Raw genomic sequence first — 16238 nt, 5'->3', positions numbered from 1 at the left:
AGACGCAGTCAAAACAATATACTTTTTAAACAATTTAATATACTTTTTTGGATCTTTTCTGTTTGTGCCCCCTCCCCCCAGCTTAGTGGGTGCATATTATTTGCACCCCTGAGACGCATGTGCTTTATTTTTACTATTATTTACCATGTAATGGCACGTGCTGTGTAACTGGGGGAGGGGGTAAGATTCATTTTTTGAGCAATACGTAACAAGGTCGTACAGAATAAGGGGTAAATTATTTTTTACCTCCAGGCGATACTCATATCGACAGGATATCCATTCAGTCCATAGTAGTATTTGAACCCAAGAGAGAGAAGACCCAGTCTATCATCCAAAAGAGCGCTTCTAAGCAGGTACGCGGAACCCTTCTCTTCGTCCAAGGGCGCTCCAAACCCAGAGAAGTACATGACAGATGCCATGTACGACGCTATACTGCATCCAAGACAAGAAGATTGCAACACATAGGGCACTAACTGATGTTTGAACTCATGTAAACCAACTCCTAAAGCCATCCGTGCTTTAACATACAGCGCCCGTCCAAGCTGTTGCAAATACGTCTCATTGTGAAACGAAACATTGATGCCGCTCAAAATGTCGTTATTCAGCACACTTCGAATGAATTTTTGCTTTTCCAAAACTTTTACCGAAAGTTCGCACGTTTTCTGTTCTTGCTCGTGTTCTGTGACGGCCATATGCCAAGGTACAGCCGGGCTTTTGTTTCGTAGTTTTCGATGTTCGGCTCTGACTTTCAGACCATATATCAACGATTCGACTTTAGTCAGAAAATTTGAACATTGAGTGTCAAATTTTGCTATTTCTAGTTCAGCAACACGATCTTTCCTTTCCCTCGGAAAACAAATTGCTTAATTTTGATAATCCGTAATCAGATTTATTCTAAGAGACCAATGTCAGGTGACTTGCTAGAAAACGCCGACAGTTTATAGCCGAATATTAATTTAATTTACATTTAGTAACAGAACTACTAACGGTTACCTTTCGATTTGACTTTTTGTAGTATACTTCTACCGAGTCAGGGCACAATTCGTTCAAGTTGCTTCAATAATGAACAAGGCAATTTATATGAAGCAAAAATCAAGCCATGAAGCGTGAAAAAGGTCAAATTTATCAGAGACAACAATGGTATGAAAAACAACTTGATGAAATAACTAGTAGTCACAGTTTTTTAAAAGAAAAATATCAAAACGAAACAAAACAGAGCAATGGTAATATGAAAAAAACAAAGCCTCTGGAAAAAAAACCCAATAGAAGAAGCCCAATTGCAGCCTGCTCCAGTCCGGGGGGGGGGGGGGGTTCTACATGGGACTAAGAAGTTCAATAGTGAGCTTCAAATAACCACAGTAGAGGTTAACATATACCACTATTAAGATTTAAAGTGAAAAATGGCACCAATTTCTGCGCACTTTTCATTTGACTTTTAGTATTAAATTGCCGCCAATTGAGTTCAGCTGCTTGAAATTGTGATTGAGAGAGAATTTTAGATCACGCAAAACGCAAAAAGTCAAGGGCGTAAAAGTCACTCGAAAAGTCAAAACTGTCAAGCGAAAATTTTGCATAAAAAAGACACACGTTTACAATAATTTCTATGAACTTCGTTCACGAGCAATTAATAACAAGTTAAATAATCACAAAAGTGACAGCCTACTGATGCTTACGGAGAACTACTAAATGTCTAAATGAATGTTCTCTGAAGGTCCAGTTGACTACTACTAGAAGTCTAACAAGTTTTAATTGATTAGCATAAACAAAAAAGCAATACGTATTGTACAGAAAAAATAACAAAAAAGGCACTTTACTATGTAAAACTCTAATTTGAGCCCCTGCTTTGGTTAACGAGTGTATAGCGACTTATGTGACTCGTAAAAAACTAAAACTTCTCAGACAAAAAAGACCATAAAAAGACCAAAAACAGGACACCAATGATCGCTACATCTTCAACTGACAGTGATAGTTAAAACTGCAAATTCAATACCAAGAAACTATCAAAAGATAACCAATTTAGTTTCAAAACTATTAAACATTACCACCTAACGTCGGAAGATCTGCTCTCGAACGATTAGTGTGAGCTCGAATCTATGGCAGCCTGTTTCAGTTGCGGGTAGGGGTAACTAAATTCACTAAGGGGTATTCAAATGACATTGAATGTCATTAAATGTTATAATAAACAACTATAACCATTAATGAAATTTTTAAAAAATTACACCTATATTATTTGACTTTTAGTGGTAAACTGCTGCCATTTTTAAATTACACCTATATCATTTGATTTTTAGTGGTAAACTGCTGCCATTTAAGTTCAGCTGCGGACACTTGTGAATCAGAGAAACTTGGATCACGCAAAACGAAAAAGTCAAGGGCGTAAAAGTCACTCGAAAAGTCAAAACAGTCAAGCAGAAATTTTGCATAAAAAAGACCAACACGTTTATAGTAATTGCTTTAAACTTCGTTCGAGAGCAATGAATAAACATTTTTAGGAAGAAAAATACAAATACATCCATTATGGAGACAAAATTACAAAGTAGAGCAAAATAACAAATGATAATTTAACTTTATCAACCAGATATAGGCAGTGCAGGTCAAAAAAAGGACAATTCAATGAAAGGATCATTTTATTTTCCGCTGTCTGGTCAATAAAAAAACGTGTTTCAGGCAAGTTTATCATCGATCACAAGGGAAAGGAAGCTAAATAGATGCCTAAGTCAACAAGCTGTGAGCTGAGCTCACTCTGCTTCGTTCTGTGTTTCGTCACTGTGATAATTCGATTGAGAAACACGTCAAAGTTGCATACATATCCATGAATCGAGTTAAACTTCAGACTTCCGCCGATAACAAAACTATTAACATACGGATCATATTGCATCGGTAATTTGAAGTGAAACGTGTAATCTTCGCAAGATTTTCTTTCCAAATTGAGTGCATTTTTGTTGAAATTGCAGACAGATACAGACCCAATAGCCTTTGCACTTATTGTAACTACAATATGATACCACGTGCTTAGAGCCAGTTTTGTATGCGCGATAAATCCTTCCGTTCGACCATTTGGCTGAGCAATTTCAACTCTCAGATCACCCTGCGAAAAAGAAAAAATTCTTATTCCTATCTTAAACTTAGAAAACTTTTTTAGTTTTCACTTGCTCGTCTGTTTTTTTTGCTGAGGCAATTTTGGCCGATTGATATGTTTAGCGTAGAAGCTATGAGTGGAGTGGTATCACTGAAAAGCCCCTTAAGCATAAAACATTTTCATTGGAGGGTTTTAAAAATTTTTGTGAACATTGACATATATAACGCCAATTTTGTTCACTTTTAGGTAATTTTCGATAAAATTTAGGCTTTTTTGACAGATTATGTAGGAGGGACTTCTCTTAATTCGAAATCCCCTTAGTTTTTGCAATGAGTTGTTAAATTTTTTGGTACATGACTATTTTCATCTCATTTTAATTTTTGACATGATGATGCCAGAGTTTTCAATTGTTTAAAACTGTTTAAACAGGGTGGTGGAACTTCAACTAGTTGATAGAGGTCTCTTTGTTAGAACTCATTTGTTGTAGTAATTAATCCAGCTTGCATCAATTTTCAACTATTTGGGTCTCTTTTCGGACATTAATTTCAATTTCTAATTTCTAATCTTCTATACCACTGATTATGCGCCATTTTGGTATAAAAACATAAACCGACAAATGTCGGAAGAATTGCTCTTGAGCGACAGGCGAGGCTGTGGCTGTTAATTCAGGGGCTGTAGCCTAGATCAATTTTTCATTATGGGTGCAAAAAAATCCTGTCCCCGCCCGGGATTCGAACTATTGACCACCCGAACCGTGACCCCAAGCACTTCCAACAGCTCCATCAGAACCTTATTCTTGCTCTGCTGCAACAATATATATTAGCAACAAGCTTCACTTCGGAGTTAGAGCAATAGAGATCACTCAAAAATGAAGAACGAAAGCGTGAAAAGTCACTTGAGAAGAATGTTCTCGAAGAAAAGCGCAAAATTGTCAAGCAAAAAATTTGCATGAAAAAAGATACACACGTTTACAATAATTGCCATGAACTTCGTTCAAGAGCAATTAATAATGTAGTTTCTCTTAATTGGCGCTTTCTTCTTCCATTATTTGATTTAAACCGTAACACCAATTCGTCTCAGCGGATCGCAGGCGGAAGTAAGCTTCTATTCAGGCGGTGGTCAAGCAAGCCGATAGGCAAGCGAGCCGAATTTTGAAAATGAGGCAAAGTAAGCCGAAAAATTTTAAGATACCGGTATTTTAAGTTGCCCCTAGCGGGCCGGTGGGAGCGCTACGCTCGCGTCGCGGCTTTGCTGCGATAACCGGCCGGCGGTTTCCGGATTACAACCCACAGCGGATGAGAGGCATGGCCATGGACACCGGTCCGCTGAGGCCCGTACCCACTAGATGTCTGAAAATTGACGTATTTTTGTTTCTTTAGTGCATTGGAATACATTATGCATAATAATACTATGCGAAGTGTTGATTGTAATGGTTAACAATGTATTATTTCTGATAGATTACATAACTATTACATAACTTTCGTCTTGCTTTTATTTCGGCTTACTTTGCATTCACCTTCTTTTCACTAAATAATTGGCTAGTGAGAGAAGAAAATGACATATAACGAGAAGAATGAGAGAAAAAGAAAACTAAAGAAAAAAAGCAGAAAGTAAGCGCATTTTTATCAATAAAAAACTTGGAGCTCATGCTTTAACTTTTGCTGAGACGTCATTTGTTTTCATAATTATTACCATTTTTATATTAGCTTAGTAATTTCATAATATATAGATAATTTAAAATGACTTTGGTCTCAATTGACGTCCTGTTTGACGCCCTAACTACTTCGTCTGGTCAGGACTTTGTTGGTCTAGTTGGCTCTTGTGACATATAATTGAGTCTTTCATAGAGTTTTAGATACCTATCCAACGTTTATAACGAATTTGACCACACCTGCTGTCAAACAAATTGTAATTTCTAAGTTTCTGTAGTTCCTACTGTTTACTCCCTTGGTATCATTAATGACATGTTTAATAAGCTCTCTAATTAGGCATCTTTGAACACTGTTTTTAATGGCTTCATGTTATATCTAAGGTTCATACCAATTTGACAATTTTTAAAATGTTATTTCAAACTAAAAATAATTATTTTTTGTCTCCCTAATAAGTCATGATCGAATTACTCTATTTATTCTGGTATCTGAAGCTTTGAACAAATTTGACTGTATTTTACTCAAGAAAATTTTTGAACTTTTGAAGCTTGGCCCGTTCTCCTGGCAATTATTCTCATTAATGGCCTCAATCGATGGTTGCCCAATGAGATTTGTTTCAATCTTATCTTGTTTAAAAAGTTTCAAAAATGATGTCATCTTTGGCACGTTTAATTTCAAAAAGTATGAATGGTTAAATGAGTATTGACCGTCTCTGCTGTCCTTTTTAAGCCACACAAACTAATTAACGAAAGGTTTCATGCGGCTTTTTACTTTATTATGTTTCACAACAACGTTTGGTTCTTGATACCATTTGTTTTCAAAAACGACGAGTGGTTATTTGAGTTGGGCCCTTCTTTGCTCTCCTTTTTTGTCTGACCGCCAATCTCATTAATGGCGAGTTTCGTCGTTGTTGTAATTCATAATGGAAACTATGATGATGACTTCAAGTTTAACAAGAGAGATTACCAGAAAATAGCCGCAATATCTTTGTAGATCTGCGGTCTTCAGACGATAGTAAAGAAATAGACGAAAAAATTTTTTACTGTTAAATGCTGAAATGTTAAATTTTGATCAAGAATCTGTACAACTTATTGAAGCTTCTATTAGGTGCTCTCAAATAACTGTCAATTAGAGTGATACACATTAACTTAACCTTATCTCCTGGAATTAAAGATAAGAAAAGTCAATTTCAGAGCGAGGAAGTCATTTTTGAGAATGAGGTAAGCCGCGTGTGACCACAACCTTTATGACGCGAATGAACAAAACTCGCTCAACTAAGAGTAAAAAATGACGCCACGCACGCAATTCAGTTGAAATTGCAGAACAAAAAGCAGATTAGAAATGATTGTGACGTCATATGGTCGTAACAAAGATCTTGACGACAACAAAAACCAAGGGAATGCCAATAATAGCCCCAGCTATCGCAATGCGGCTATTAATAACAGTCGTAAAAGGCGCGAGATTCTTTGAATTCACAAATTTCTGATTTTAATTGGTTTTCGTCGTTTTCTTTTGTAAGTTAGTTAGTTTTAGTAAATCGATAAGCTCGAACATCTTTAGTAGTTCCATTCATTACCTAACCGTATAACTGACACTGGTCCCATTCGTTTTGAAAAAAAATCATTATTTCTTTAACCAGCATTTGTTCTTACTTTTTGTTACTCGCCCAAGCTTGTTTTATCAAAAATGAGAAAAAAAATGATTAACTAATAAAAAAATGAGTAATTTTGGATTGTATATGGACTTTTCCGGCTGTATCCAACTTTTGTTCTTTCGATTGACCTTAACACTTGTTTTCATTTGTTAAATTGACTTTTATATTATATAGTGTCTGCCTCATTGTCACTTGATTGATTAAAAATGAAAAAAAAACTACCAAAGTTCATCGAGCCGTAGAAAAGTCAGTGAACCTATACAAGAAAATTTCTTTGGATAGCAAGGAATACAATACGAGCGCAATGACTAAGCATGACTGGTATTAATTTCTGGTTTCAATTGGAAAACCGTCATATTTAAATTTTTACAATATAAACTACAGGATGTTTTGTTTTGATACCTTCGTAATTTTAGTTCATTGTTAAAAATTTGAGCCAAGGATGTGGGTAAGCAGGGAGGAACATTATGGTCGATCACACATTTTACCAAGCCTCCATGTTTCCGTTTTCTACAAAAATACAGCTTTTCAAATTGTGTTCCGCAGAAAAGATTTGAAAAACATTCAAAAGATGGCAAGATATTGAATTCAAAAATAATTGAATTCATGCATCAAATAATTTTACAAAAAAAGTTCGAATTAATTTGTTTACACTATTCTCAGATGATCATACCTTTATTTTTTACCACATCCTAAGTTTCCTGTTTTTGTAAAACATGAAGAAATTGAAAAACATATTAGTAGCAAGATTGAATCATAATTGTTTATTTCAACAAATGATTATTTTGGCGCTGCTTGTCAAAAACAACTTATACCTGAAACATGACATTTTGTCAATTAGATTTTACCGGTCCTTTTAATTTTGAAACATTAGCTCTAATAAAATTTTAAAATCTACTAAACCAGACCATTTGGCTAGTCTTGTCGAGGTTTCAGTACCAACATCTCTTTTGACTATTCAGGTACCAATGAGTTTCAGAAAAAAAGATGTTATAGATAATTGAGACGAAAAAATTCCTTTGGATAGTAACGTAGGAGCTTTTAAAAGTTATTTTTATTTTTAGGAAGAAAACAATCGGAAGAAAATTTTATAATGTGATTCTTTAAGAAATTTGTTGATGTTTATTACTTTATTTTGTTTGAATGATTTGAAGTATTTTTTGTTTCAAGTATATTTAACCGTATGGTTATAATTTTAATTTACTTGTTTAAAAAAAACTTGAAAAAAAAACCTTATGTCGCTTAAAGTCGAGCAGAAAGCAAAAACAAATAATAAAACCCTACTTACATTTGGTTCGAGAAGCAACTGAGGCGCCACATTCTTGATAAACCCCCCGATCGTCATTTGATGATATATACTCTGCAAACCTCTAGCCGGATAGTCCAGTAAATACAAGTCAAAACTAATCGATATTTCATCCAGAACATTTCCCTTTTTATCAAAATCAACCCGAAGCTGTTTGTTCATGACATGCGGTAACTTTTTCACAACTCCAAAACGCTTGCCTCTAAACATTACAGGGCGATTCCCAATTAGTTCGATGAAATCATTGTCTAGAGGACATTCTGGCACCACCAGACGTTCTCGTGACAGCGAGAGGCGTCCGAAGAACGTAAGGCAGGCGTTTGGGTATTTGAAGGGGCGCTGGTAGACTGGTCTGAGAACTATCCGAATGGTGTCCTGCTTCACATACTCTTGATCGCCTTTGAAATTTACTGAAAAACAATAACAATAAATGATTTCATGTACATTGCAATCGAAAGAGGATCATGCAGTGACTGCTCTCTATAATTTATCATTTTGTTTTTGAATATCTGAAGATTCTAATTAACATTGATCAAAGCTTGCAATAAGTTTGTTGTTTCAACCCCAATTTTGGGGGTAGAACTTTATGACAGGGGAATTTTTTTGTTAAGATGCATGTGACCGATGTATCTTTTGTGTAGAGAATAAGCTCTTATAAAACTGAATCAATCTCGCAAAGTAGATTTTTTTTTGGATTTTTCGCAAGAATTCGGCACATTTCACAGTGTAGAAACTGTGAATGAAGTTAATTTAACATCAGTAATTTAAATCAGTAATTTATGTGGGTTTGGGCGTTCATGTGTGCACGTGAGCATACTTGTGCTCGCAGAGCTGAGAGCGGCGTATGCGTTATTTATTATCAGAACATTTTAAAAGTCATGGTCTCGCCATTTCAAGGGCTGGTTTTTATCTATGGATTCCATTTTTTGATTCCGAAGACCTTAACAAAATTAAACAAAACAATAGTGAAAAATTCCTTCAACTTTGTTTTTTTTTCTACCCAATTTTTGCTTTTGGTCTCTAGACAAAAATGCTTGTTTTTTTTTCATCTACACTTTTGCTGTTTATCGGTTTTGTATTTTCTTGAAATTTTTCTAGATGTTTCATTTTTTTTAGAATTTTTAATTTCGAAGCCATTGATGTCAAAAAATAACAAAACTGGATTTCTGCTTAAAATGTTCCAAATTTTTACACTAACACCAAGTTTTCCAAAGCGATTTCATTTTGTGACAATAGTTTTGGTGTTGTTTTTGTATATCCGAGTCCACTTCGCTAGCGACAAATTTGATCTCGAGTGATATTTTGTTATCGGTATAATTGTGAGAATTTTGACAACAACTCTTTTGATCGATTTTCAGGAGCTGTCCTAATACGCGTTTTGTAAAAAACAAGTTTTTTAACAGCCGCAGTCATCCATTCCCGAAGAAGTTATTTATATTTATGTGCTCCCATTTTTTTCATTTAAGCAGTGTTCGCATTTTTTCATTTTACCCAAGGCGCAATTTTGAAGTTTGATTTTAACCTACTTCAGAGTGAAGAAACTTTTTAGTGAACACAGCCAAGGTCAGAAGAAATAAAACAGACGAAGGAGGAAAAACTCGCCCTCAGCCTTGGTGCGTCAAGTTGCCAAAGTTTCAGTGAACTAAATCATTTAGGAAAACTGGTTTTAGCATTAGCTTTTTGTCTTGTAAATTGAGCAGGCTACAGGCTTAGCAGTACCGCTGGCGTGCATTTCACTACTTTTAGAACACTCACGAGCACATTTTAAAATGCCGAAAGTCTGCAGTGCCAGAAGTCAAAATGCCAGAAGTCGCTACTTAGCCGGAAGTCGACTTCCGTAGACTTTCGTCAGTTTAAAACGTGCACGTTTCGTGTTTTAAGCATGGTTACGTGACTCCTGCAGTATCACTTTGAAATTCGGACTTAATATCTCAAACACATTCGCGGTTCTCGATAAACGCCAGAAGTTCTCAGTGACTTCAAGCAGAGTCACTTAACCATTACATGAAGTTTAACCATGCGCTGCAGTACATTTCCGCCAGGCGTGATTGTTCCAAGTCTGAAATGTATTTTGCGTGCTTTAAATGCAGGTGTTTAGGTCAAATGGGCAAACCTAACATAACTGACAAAACATTTGAGGGAATCTTTCTGCAGAAACAATTTTTTTCAAAATTAAAATATTAGACAAATTCTTCCAATTGACAGCTTTTTCTTAGTTTCATTAGGTAATTTTTATCTCATTGGTATTTTGGAACCACGTATCTAAGCAGCTATTATATGGCAATCTACTGGCTTATTTCGTTCGTATATTATGCACCTCCCTCTTGACACTTGTTCATCCTCTACTGACGCAAACGATTGAGTAGGAAAACCTGCTCCCTCTTTCTCAAAACTTTATTCGCCGTGTTTATGAGAGACGTTTAAAACATTAAGTTGAAACAATATGCGTCATAATTTATATCAAACAAAAGAAATTTTAATACGAATCAAAATTGTGAGAAAGAAAACAATAAGCGAACTATTCATTATAAAATTTAGTCAAATAGACTAATCTTTTATGACACCTTCTATTTTAAACCAAATTTTTGATAACCAAAATAACCAGGATGTAGAGGAAGATTTAGATAATCTGATCACACCAATTTTAACAGACGAGAAAAGAGTAAATTATTCTATTTTCATTTAAAGTCTATAAAATAAGGGGTGGCTGAATGGTGTTGGGGGTCGAGAGTGCTGGGTTTAGGGTGTAAAGAATTGGAACTGGACAACTCAGATGGGGGAGTATAAACTGTAAGAAAAACAGTTTCATTCCACATAAATTTGTATCTTCTCAATAGCTTCGGTCATTTAAAACTTAAAGGCCAGCAAAGCTCTAAGAGAACGGCTCAGCGACCCAATTCCCTTCCGTCTTTACAAGTTTATCTTTTGCGGAAAAGGCCAAATAGTCAGACGGACGTTTTTAGTAAGAAAAAATTGCATAAAAAATAAAATCGAATAGTAGGACTAATACCAATTGAGAAAAATTCAAGAAAGTACAATCAAAAGCGCAGGCCAAAACTGAATATCAATCATTTAGTTTTCTGCCATTACAGGAATTAAAAGCAGTGTATAACGTGGCAAGTTTTAATTGGATAATGTAGCGCGAAAGCTCTTTCAAATTCTAATAACATCATATTTCCTGTCAATGCACCCTAAAAAAGACTCCAGTCTGAATGTCAAGTCAAAATATTAGAACACGATGGCTGAACAGACTTTTGTTTAAAATTGTTTGAAATTCTTTGTTTAAAATTAACATTAAAAGACTTAAGAATAAGGTTAAATGTTGCGAAATGATCACTTTTGAAAACTCTATCTGCTACTGTGCTTGTTTCCTGATAGTCTGTTATGATTTCATGAATTAGAGTTGCAGAAGAGTTAGTCTTTCTTAAAGCGGTATCAATTTTGGGCGGTCTAAGACCATACAGAAACAAGGATGCTCGTTAATGTGCGTACGCACACTATGTGCCGACCCAGCTCATCCACACTTTTTGCTTAACTGGCTACATAATGAAAGCAGAAACTTTTAAAAACATACATATTATTCAATAAACCACAAATGGGATACCATAAAGCCAGGGTAGAGGGCCAATGGAACCTGATGTTAACAGGACTACTAGAAAACACAACAAAAAAAATCAATTAACAGAGATTAATTACGACCAAAACTCGATGTCTATACTAAAAAAAATAACAAATCGCATCAGATAAAACCTAAACAAAACGAAATAAGCTACACTTTCTTTGAAAAGATTTTCGACTTGTCCTCAATGCGACTGGGTAACAGGTCGACAAAAAAGAGCAAAAAGGTGCGAAGTTCAAAAATACGTTCCATTTTTAAAAACAAATTATTTCAAAGTGATTAATATAAATAAAAAATAAATGAAAACGCGGAAAAGTTCATTTATATCTTCATATAAGGCAATTGAGATCTGTCATAATCCAGTATAGGCCATACCATTACGAAAAGAAAGACAAATACCGGCAAAAAAAAATTCAACTTTTAAAATTTAAAATGGCAAGGAAGCAGTTAAAACCTTAAATCTGTCACAGAGAGCATCAAAATCATCCAATTGCACGATATTTCACAGTCAATGGGACCTTCCATTAATGTTATAATTTGAAAAGAAAACAAAAATCCTTCAAAATGTACAAATATATAATCTCAAACAATTTATGAAAACTTGGTAAGAGTAGTAAAAATGCCAAGAAACAACAGATTTAAACTAAAACTGTTATAAAGACTAAAATAGAACTCACTGAAAACGCGTTCTTACCTCTCTTTACAGAGACAAAGCAACAAATCGACCGAAAAACGATTAAAAAAATGTCGAAGCTCAAAAATCCAAAAATATGTTTGAAAACAATTTTTTTCAGATGTAACAGACATAGGATTACAAAAAGTTGATTAGTTAGCTTGCAACACCTCAGGTCGCCAATTGCCCTTGTTATTAATGAGACTAAGTCCTTAGACTACAAAATAAAAACAAACACAGGCAGAAGCCCAAACTTCACAAACCATTTTACGACATCACAGTGTTCAAGCATCTATAATTCTAAGTTGTTACTTGAAAGAACTGTAAATCATCACTTGCTCCTCATATTAACATCAACGGGTCTTCCATATAGAAGGACTACGTAGACATCACAACAAAAACACCCAAAATTTGAACAGTATAGAAATTTCGAATTTAAATGAAACTAAATGGTCGAAATCATCAGTCAAAACATATAAACAACCAGGAAAAAATCTTTGAATCAACAAAAATAGTTGGGACTTCTTATTAGTGATGTTGATAACTTGATAGCAAAAATAAAAGCAAAAAAGGGACTGTTGAAAAATCTTTTTTAAGTTTAATTTGAAAGTCATTAATAGCTAGAAAAAACGAAGTCTTTGAAAAGTTCCAATTATACGTCCCGCGGATGCAAATGAGACCTGTCATCATCAGGTATATGTCGTACAAGAAGAAGAAGAAAGACAAACAGAGGAAAAAAATAAATCCACAAACTTTTGCGAAAGAACTGTTCTGAGCTAAAAAGCATAAAATATTCAACATAACAATTAACATTTTCAGATGCGCCTTATCTGAGCGCTTGTGCACTGTTCCCAATTATCGTGTCTTTCAATTGGACCGGTCAATAATTCCTAGTCAATGTGATAATTCGACAAAGAAAGAAAATGAACTTAGAAAATTTTCAATTATGCTCAAAATAAAAAAAAATTGAAAACTCGTAGTATCAGAACCAAGAAAACTTCAGCTAATAATAAAACCGTTGAAAACATTAATTCAAAACTCAGAGGGAAATGGTTTTTCCTGTTTTTACTGAGACTGTGCCTGAATTTGAGAAGAAAGATAAATTATCCGAATAGTGCAAAAATTCACCAGACATTTTCTTAAAACAAATGAACTCACAGTCATGAGAGACATGAGATAAAAACTGAAAACAATGTCTAGGTTCACTTTTACATCTTAAAACACCAATTGGACCCTTGATGGGGGAGACTAAGTTATTGGAATACAAAAAGCATTACAAATGAAAGCAAAACATAAGAAGTCCATAAAATTTTACGAAAATAATTGGTCAGCCATAAAAACCATGAGCTTAACTCTAAAGTCATAAGGCCTCTATCATTGGGCCTCTCTTTTCGTAAGCAGGATATGTCAATAATTGATTCCCGATTTGATATTCTTGTCAGTAATTTACATAAAAAACTATACATGCGGAAATATTCTTTTAAAAAAGGCAGCGACCCATAAAAATCTAAATTTTTTAACCGTAAGGAACCACGGTGAGATCAAGATCAGCCCTAATATTGCTGCCCGGCTAAAAATATACTCATTCATTTGAGCGGTTGCGAAAAAGATTGATTTCTAAACAATTTTTCAGTATATCAAAAAAAAAATCATGAAATTTGTATATTTAACGAGTTTAAAATGGCCAAAATTCGCAATATTAAATTTCAAGAAGACTCTTAAGGCAAGGAGGAGTACAACTAGTTTTTTTGAGCTTACAAAGAAAATATGTGCAGTTTCAAGGTGTCCACTTTCAGCAAATTTGACGAAATTGTACTAAAAAAGCGTATTTGCACCCATTTTTGACGAAAAAAAAAGTCAGAATTATGAAAAAAATTCAGCATTAATTCTAGTCAAAAAGACGACTCGAACAATTCAGCAACCCTACCCTATATCTTGAGATATTATAAATTACAAAACTGTTAACAATTTTATCATATTTTATCAAAAATAAATGAAAGTTTGGAAAAATTACGGAAAATGTGAATTAAAACAAGGTAAAATAGTCTGCAATTCACAAAACTTTAAACCCCGGTAACTCCCTTTACCAACCAAAACAAATAACCAACCAGGAAAAAAAATCTTTGAATCAACAAAAATAGTTGGGACTTCTTATTAGTGATGTTGATTACTTGATCGCAAAAATAAAAAGGGACTCTTGAAAAATCTTTTTTTTTTTAAATTTAATTTGAAAGTCATTAATAGCTAGAAAAAACGAAGTCTTTGAAAAGTTTCAATTATACGTCCCGCAGATGCAATTGAGACCTGTCATCATCAGGTATATGTCGTACAACAAGAAGAAGAAAGACATACATAGGCAAAAATCCACAAACTGTTGCGAGAGAACTGTGTCTCAGCTAAAAAGCATAAAATATTCAACATAACAATTAATATTTTCAGATGCGCCTTATCTGAGCGCTTGTGGACTGTTCCCAATTATCGTGTCTTTCAATTGGACCGGTCAATAATTCCTAGTCAATGTGATAATTCGACAGAGAAAGAAAATGAACTTAAAATTTTCAATTATGCCCAAAATACAAAAAAAAATTGAAAACTCGTAGTATCAGAACCCAGAAAACTTCAGCTAATAATAAAACCGTTGAAAACATTAATTCAAAACTCAGAGGGAAATGGTTTCTCATGTTTTTACTGAGACTGTGCCTGAATTTGAGAAGTGAGATAAATTATCCGAATAGTGCAAAAATTCACCAGACATTTTCTTAAAACAAATGAACTCACAGTCATGAGAGACATAAGATAACAACTGAAAACAATGTCTAGGTTCACTTTTACATCTTAAAACACCAATTGGACCCTTGATGGGGGAGACTAAGTTATTGGAATACAAAAAGCATTACAAATGAAAGCAAAACATAAGAAGTCCATAAAATTTTACGAAAATAATTGGTCAGCCATAAAAACCATGAGCTTAACTCTAAAGTCATAAGGCCTCTATCATTGGGCCTCTCTTTTCGTAAGCAGGATATGTCAATAATTGATTCCCGATTTGATATTCTTGTCAGTAATTTACATAAAAAACTATACATGCGGAAATATTCTATTAAAAAAGACAGCGACCCATAAAAATCTAAATTTTTTAACCGTAAGGAACCACGGTGAGATCAAGATCAGCCCTAATATTGCTGCCCGGCTAAAAATATACTCATTCGTTTGAGCGGTTGCGAAAAAGATTGATTTCTAAACAATTTTTCAGTATATCAAAAAAATCATGAAATTTGTATATTTAACGAGTTTAAAATTGCCAAAATTCGCAATATTAAAATTCCAGAAGACTCTTGAATTAGAGTTGCAGAAGAGTTAGTCTTTCTTAAAGCGGTATCAATTTTGGGCGGTCTAAGACCATACAGAAACAAGGATGCTCGTTAATGTGCGTACGCACACTATGTGCCGACCCAGCTCATCCACACTTTTTGCTTAACTGGCTACATAATGAAAGCAGAAACTTTTAAAAACATACATATTATTCAATAAACCACAAATGGGATACCATAAAGCCAGGGTAGAGGGCCAATGGAACCTGATGTTAATAGGACTACTAGAAAACACAACAAAAAAAATCAATTAACAGAGATTAATTACGACCAAAACTCGATGTCTATACTAAAAAAAATAACAAATCGCATCAGATAAAATCTAAACAAAACGAAATAAGCTACACTTTCTTAGAAAAGATTTTCGACTTGTCCTCAATGCGACTGGGGAACAGGTCGAAAAAAAGAGCAAAAAGGTGCGAAGTTCAAAAATACGTTCCATTTTTAAAAACAAACTATTTCAAAGTGATTAATATAAATAAAAAATAAATGAAAACGCGGAAAAGTTCATTTATATCTTCATATAAGGCAATTGAGATCTGTCATAATCCAGTATAGGCCATACCATTACGAAAAGAAAGACAAATACCGGCAAAAAAAATTTCAACTTTTAAAATTTAAAATGGCAAGGAAGCAGTTAAAACCTTAAATCTGTCACAGAGAGCATCAAAATCATCCAATTGCACGATATTTCACAGTCAATGGGACCTTCCATTAATGTTATAATTTGAAAAGAAAACAAAAATCCTTCAAAATGTACAAATATATAATCTCAAACATTTTATGAAAACTTGGTAAGAGTAGTAAAAATGCCAAGAAACAACAGATTTAAACTAAAACTGTTATAAAGACTAAAATAGAACTCACTGAAAACGCGTTCTTACCTC

At 34.2% G+C, this 16238-nt stretch overlaps 1 protein-coding gene across 1 annotated transcript in view; it reads right to left on the bottom strand.

Annotated features, from left to right (window-relative positions):
• Positions 1 to 16238, bottom strand: part of LOC142344399 (protein sel-1 homolog 3-like) — a 43764-nt gene that overhangs the window by 19160 nt on the left and 8366 nt on the right. The window contains exons 2-4 of the mRNA XM_075396011.1: positions 7671 to 8098; positions 2713 to 3088; positions 247 to 817 (exon numbers count right to left, since the gene is read on the bottom strand). Of these exons, the coding sequence (XP_075252126.1) occupies positions 247 to 817; positions 2713 to 3088; positions 7671 to 8098 (1375 nt within the window). The remainder of the gene's footprint in view (positions 1 to 246; positions 818 to 2712; positions 3089 to 7670; positions 8099 to 16238) is intronic.

The sequence above is a fragment of the Convolutriloba macropyga genome, chromosome 8, assembly GCF_964194025.1.
Source record: "Convolutriloba macropyga chromosome 8, txConMacr16.3, whole genome shotgun sequence".
Lineage (NCBI taxonomy): Eukaryota > Metazoa > Xenacoelomorpha > Acoela > Convolutidae > Convolutriloba > Convolutriloba macropyga.
Note: the sequence above shows the minus strand (reverse complement) of the source record. Positions and strands in the feature narration are given on the sequence as shown.